This window comes from Protopterus annectens, chromosome 15.part0 (genome assembly GCF_019279795.1).
Source record: "Protopterus annectens isolate FY-2018-M chromosome 15.part0, PAN1.0, whole genome shotgun sequence".
In the NCBI taxonomy this organism is placed as follows: domain Eukaryota; kingdom Metazoa; phylum Chordata; order Ceratodontiformes; family Protopteridae; genus Protopterus; species Protopterus annectens.
Window position 1 is genome coordinate 84,469,095 of NC_056749.1, and position 6,708 is coordinate 84,475,802.

At 39.6% G+C, this 6,708-nt stretch overlaps 1 protein-coding gene across 1 annotated transcript in view; it reads right to left on the reverse strand.

Moving 5' to 3' along the window:
• Window positions 1-1,990: 1,990 nt before the first annotated feature.
• The window catches only part of LOC122789724 (amine oxidase [flavin-containing]-like), a 1,342,089-nt gene continuing 1,337,371 nt past the window's right edge, over window positions 1,991-6,708 (reverse strand). The window contains exon 15 of the mRNA XM_044057159.1: window positions 1,991-2,881. Coding sequence (XP_043913094.1) covers window positions 2,723-2,881 — 159 coding nt within the window. The 3' untranslated portion in view covers window positions 1,991-2,722. The remainder of the gene's footprint in view (window positions 2,882-6,708) is intronic.

Below are 6,708 nucleotides of genomic sequence, written 5' to 3' on the forward strand. Positions count from 1 at the left end.
TTAATTAAATGTTTAAGATAAAGATATTGCATGGTTCTTTAAATTAATTAGTTATGTTTGAGTATTTAAGGGTGGTCATATGACTGTTTGAATTGTTCTGAGGAAGGCTTGGATTATCCTTGCTGAAAGCGCTTTACTACAAACAATAAATTTTGGTTCAGTGAACTTTCTTGTTGTGCCTTTTTGGTCAATGTACTAATGCCACAGGTGGCACTACAAAATGTTATCACACTATGCAAATAAAGGAAAGGAGCAGGGATTACCACAAATGGTTGTTGCTCCCATAAAATAGCTGTAGCTTCATAGGTATGAGTAAGTACTAGGCTAACTGCCCTTTAGGACCATTTTAAGCCGAGCCAATTTCCCCTTTTTGCACTCAAAATAAACTGTCCCATTTGGTTATAGACTGGTCTTATTAAGCTCATGGTCTATAATTATATATTACCCCTAATGAGAAAAACTGAAAAGAGAGGTAATCCAGAGGGCTCGTGTAAAGTCTGGTATTCCACCTGTGACTCAGAGGGTGACAGGACTAACAAGAAACAAGAGTATAAAGGATTAGTCCAGATTAAATCACTTTAGCTAGCAGATCTAGGAAACTCTTTCTCTGATACGTTCTCCCTTGGAAGGAATAAAGACACCTTGTTGAAGCTTCCAGTAGTTTATTCAGTTAAGTAGGTAGATGGATGAGTGACTTTTTCTACATCCTCCCACTGGGAAGGTGTCAGAGAGAGACTGTTAGTCTCCTAGATGATCTAGCTACAGTGATTTTATCTGGACTAATCATTTGTATGAAAAAACTGGGATCGTACCATAGATAATGTGAGGAGACCTGTGCATGGCATAAAGCATTTAGGAGCTGGCTCTGTTCATTAATACTACAAGGGACATTCCTGGGGTAAATATTCTGTTTCCCACCCATAGATCTAAGTTGCGCATGAAAATTTCAAGGATGAACTTTGTTGTATGTGGATGGGGAGTCTGTTCCACAGCAGCAGTATCCTCTGCGAGATACACCTGTCCCTCCAAACCTTTCTTTTAATGTTGCAGAAGACATTTAGATCCCTAGACAGAGTATTTCTGATGCCATTTGACTTACAGGTATGCAGTACATCCATCAATTATTGGTTGGAGAATGCCTTGTTTACCAGACACAGGTTACCTCTTAGCAGTCTATAGGTTACTGAGTATAGTGCCAGGGCTTTGAGCTGGTCTTTCTAGGATGTTATCTTGGCCTTGTATACCTTTAATAATCATCTCTGTGTGTCTGAACAGATACATGGCAAAGGAGGCATTATATTCAATGACTGGCCTAAAGAGAGCTGAGTAAAGGGGATACAATCCCTTTGTTTATAAGCTCTGTAATATAGAAGGACTTGCTTAGAACAAAGGAATACATGTTGGCTAAATGTTAGGTCACTGTCCACTTAAGTTCCCAAATCCCAAACAACTGGTTGAGCTCTTAGGGGTATATTGTCAATGTGGCAGTTCCCTGGGTAGATGACTTACCAAAGGATACAATAATATATGTATTTGTGTCATTTAGTTTCAGTCCATGATTTTGACACCATTTATTTATTTGAGACAAAACTTCCTGCAGGACGGCTAAGTCATTTGTGGATTCAATGACTGCTACTAGTTGCAGCCATCTGCAAATGTAGTCTGTCAGTGCCTTTGGCATTGGCCTTTACTTCAGAGAAGTAGCTGACAAAGAGAAGAGGTCACAGCACAAAACCCAAGGGGACTCTACTGGTGAATGATCTATTTGTGGAATAACTTCCTTTATTTTGATTATCTGCATCCTACCAGTACCTGCAATCCGACGGATGACATGGGGGTTTATTCTCAGTTTATTTAGCTTTTCTACTATACCTGAGAGAGGAATTGTGTCAAAAGCTTCAGTCAGCTCAAAGTATGCACTGTTTTGCCTTCATCCATTGTTTTGGTGACCTTTTCAAAAAAAAAAAAACACCAGGCTGAGTAACTATGACCTGCCCTTGACAAATCCAAACTGAGATGGGTCCAGTGTTTGGAGGTTCCCAGTGTCCTGACTGACACTGAATTGCTTGGGTCTGTGGAAGATCCACACTTATGCAGGGGAATGACTGTATCTGCCATTATAGTTTTCTGCACTCTTTTTCTTGTAAATCATGGGAGTTTTCTTTCTGCAATCTGCAGGTGAAGTAACTAAATGCACAATGTTATGAGGGTAATCTTGTCACATGCTCTTTAAGTATTTCTTTCTGTGGCAAACATTCCCTCCAGTGGCACAAGAGTTGTGCTAACAAAAAGGAATGATAGAAGAAAAGTCTCACCACACCAGCACTATGGTACAACCACTATTGGGTAACAGTTCTCCAGTGGTAGGGAGTATTCTAGAATTCCAAGATCACTAGGTAGTCATTGTTTTTGTGCATGTGTGAAACAGTATAATGTACGCAGTAATTGGTTCTACTTTCCTTGTTGGTTTAAGCATAATCTCTGTGAAAAGAAGACACCTGTCCTGCTGCCTCTTGGTAAAGTACACTTTGTATATACAGCACACATTCTACATTTACTTTCATGTTTTTTTTTTTTTATTACCTATCATTCCTGGTTGTTAGGCTCACACTTTCTCTGACTGACAGTAAGGAATATGCTGTCCTCAAGAAATTCACATTTACTCACTGTAACACAAGTCCTTCAAATAACACCCCCCCCCCCCCACCAAAAAAAGACAACATTAAAAACATTTGAGAGGCAAGCCTTTTTTAGAAAGGAAGGTGCCGGCAGTGGTGAGAGCGGCCAGAACAGTCGACAAACCAAGAATGGTCAAGAATCCAGGAACTGAAGGCAGGTGATTCTCCCAGAAACTTCTTGTGATTGGAAGAGACGGAACATCCTTCAAGACAAAATTAGAAAAAAGGAAAACAGAAATCCTGCATCAGACATAATGCATTCTTATTACTCTTTATGCTGCACATGTAAGACACCGATCAGCATTCATTTTTGCATGCAGTTGTGGCTAAGCATACTTTACTATATGGAAGCTAACATTCAGCTCTGTGTGGCACAGATGTTTTCAGCATGTGTTTATGCTTATTATAACAAAACTTGGAAACTGCTTTAAATCATTTAATTCAATTATCTGATTTCAAGTCAAGATCCTTTGCAGCCATATAAACCTTCAGATGAGATAATACAATAGAGAGAGAGTAAATTATACTTACATTTCAACTCCCCATCTTCTTCTTCTTCTTCTTTCGGCTTTATCCCGGTTAGGGGTCGCCACAGCGGATCACCTGTCTGCACATTGAATGGCAGTGGAGTTTTACGGTGTCGAGTTGCCAGCCCGGCGCCCAACCTTCCACAGAAGGCACACTCACACGCACACCTAGGGCCAATTTAGAGTGTCCAATCCACCTGCAGCATGTCTTTGGGATGTGGGAGGAAACCGGAGCACCCGGAGGAAACCCACACGACCACAGGGAGGACATGCAGACTCCGCACAGAAGGCACCCCAGCCGAGGATCGAACCGGAGAACCTCTTGCTGTGAGGCGGCAATGCTAACCACTGCACCACCGTGGCCGCCCTACATTTCAACTCCCCATACACACACTAATACACACAGAAATGACTGTTTTTACACTGCATTTGAATGCAGGTAGGAAATCCATGTGAAACAGTAAACATTTTTGAAAACATACTTCAAAAATGTGTTACTGCTCAGAATGATTCAAAATACCTTTCAAGTATTCACCATAACCAGATCTCCTGACAGAGACCCTGATTTCCTGACTGTCAGGAAAATTTTGTAACAAGTGTAACTCTACCTGCAAGCCCAGCATCCAGCTTATGTACTGGCACTGACCATGAGGTGGCCTGGAGGCAGTTTAATGATTGGTCTATGTGTAATGATGGACAGAATGAAGTAGGCTAGAGAAAGGTTAATGATTGGTCAGTGTTTAATGGTGGGATGGGGGAGGGTTAATGATTTGTCTACGAGTATGATTGACAGGATAAAGTGAAACTGGGGAGGATTAATGATCTGGCAGTTTGTAATGGTGGACATTCGGTTGGTATAAAGTAGGGGGACCCTACTGCTGTGCTGTTCTATGCTGTTGTGAGCTATGACGTGAACATGTGCTGTGTGATGTTGGACTACATTAGCTATCAGTTTGTAACAGGTTGCAGATGCCTTATCATTCCAGCAGTATCTTCCATATTGTACAAGAGCTACAAGACTGGTTCTTTGCCGATTTAGTTTGAAGTCTTAAGTGTTTGAACGATCTGTGGCTCCAAATTAATTATGGGATGGCAAAGAGTTACTACAAGGAAGCAAGTCTTGTTTTACTATGGATTAAGAATGCTTCTGCCCCAAATCTAGTACAAATCATTAGGAAAACTGGTTTCTCAGCTGTTACAAGTTATTTTAGAAAACCAGAAGAAATTCAGTACAATAACACCATGAATCAAGTATGGATACCTTCTGAAGTCTGCAGCATATAAAAAACTGAATTTCTTGTATCCATATTAAAACATGAATGCTCTTAGCAGACTGTTATCCACCTTACAACACAGATAATCTTGTCACATACATGGTGTAAAAATTAAGCCTAAGTAATATGCAGGAATATGTTAGGTCCCTGCACATTCATTTGGTACTCAAGATGGATTGCGGTGCTGGGTGAGAGAGAGTATTATTTGAAATTATAATGTCACAGCAAAATGTACCATGCACTGATATTTAAGATTTCCATTCACTAATCTGAAGTGGGATGAATGCAATGGTTCTGCAGTTTCTGGAACAGTAGCAGTCTATACAGTTGAGATTTCTAATGCCCTCACTTTCCTGACTGGTTACTCTTCTTGTAAAAAGGCTCTTCCACACATGACTGAATAAAAATGAGTCATTGAAACACACTTCAGTGAAACTAATATTTAACACATGGAAAACATTTCAAAGCATTCTGATTGTGAAGCAAATTAAACCAACACTAAGTTAGGTACGGCTTCCATATATAGTTGGGTTCCAGGAATTGCCAATATATATAGTGGAGTACCATGTATATCCTTCCACATTTGTTGGGTACCAGTGCAGTTCTCCAGAAGCCTTATATACCATTAGCACACTCTGTTAAGCACTAACTCATGAAACTGGAAGTTTTCCAATGTGACCAATATATTCACACAAGCACAATTTCAGACTTGCTGCCTTCAACCACTTAAGGTCACATATACAACAGTCTGAGTACACCAAAACACAAATCATCTATTTCACTTCTTTGCCATGAATAACGTGAGAAGTACTTTATAACCAACTGTAATGGTGCTCTTCTCATTAAAAGTACAGGTGGCTTAGCGTTACAGGGGTTACTGTTGTTGCTGTACAGCACCTGGTTTTCCAGTTTGTTTCTCAGTGTTTGTGCCTTTTGTGCATGATCTGTATGTCCTCCCCCACATTTGTGTGTGTTTCATTGCATGCCATAGTTTCCTCTTCCTTCCCTAAGATATGCCATCGGTGAACTAGCAATCCCATAAGTTGCCAAGATGTGCATGTATAATAGACTGGTGCCTTATCCAGGATTACCATCTCTGCCTTGTGCTCAAGCAGTGCAGGATAGGTTCTGGCTCACTGTACACTTGAAATGCATTACACTGGTGAATGAATGAATGAGTGAGTGAATAAGTGACCGAATGAGTAAATGAATGACTGAATGAGTGAGTGAATAAGTGATTGAATGCAGGATCAGAAGTACTCTAGACAATGTTATAACAATAGTGAGATGTCTTTAAACCATGTGGAACAGGTAATGTTTCATGCTCAAATACAGCTCCTAACAAATATACAGAAAACATTGCCAGTGAATGTGGACCTAGTAAAACAGACCTCTTTTTAATAGCTGACAGAAAAGGATTGCAGACGTGCAGATGGGGTTTTAACACACAAACAGTAGTGGAGTACACATCTGGAAAACTACAGGGAAGTTTGCCTAAAATCCAATGAAAATGAATGGATTCACTCTAAATGGAAGGTATGTTCGCTATTAATGGGACAGCTGAGTGCATTCCTTATAGCGAGAAATCCATGTGGACAAAATTGGACTTCTTTGACTTATTAATTTATTGACATTTGTTGACCAGGAAAGTCCACTGGGCCCAGTGACCCATTTTCAGTGGAGGCCTGGGGAGAAAAGCTCCATACAATCACAGAAATTTTTACATAACATCAGCTTAACTCTGAAAGTCAAGAAAGTTTTTAAATAATACAGACTGAAGTAGATATACAAAACAAATACATATTATAGAGGTATACAAGAAAATAAACCCAGTGTGTTAAATTTTTAGTAATTCTGTTTGTACATTCTCATAAATAAGAATACTGTTTAATCAGTTCTGTTTATTCATCCACAGAAATAAAGAAAGCAAGAACGAATGGATACAAAGACAGACAGTGTAAATTGCAACTATATTAAGTTAGTAAAAGTATTTGTAGTGTATAGTGGCCAAAACATTTAAGGTGGTTTAATCATATGACTACAAGAACAGACAAGGTTATTGAGATAGTGCTCTTTTAGTGCAGATTTAAATGTTTTTAAAGATGCTAGTTGAGTAAGAGAGAGAGGAAGCGCATTCCAAAGTTTGGGAATGGCATGGGAATAGGGACATTGTCCAGCTCTTTTGTTGGGTTTAGTTATGGTTAAGAGTTGTTTGTTAGAGGTCCTAAG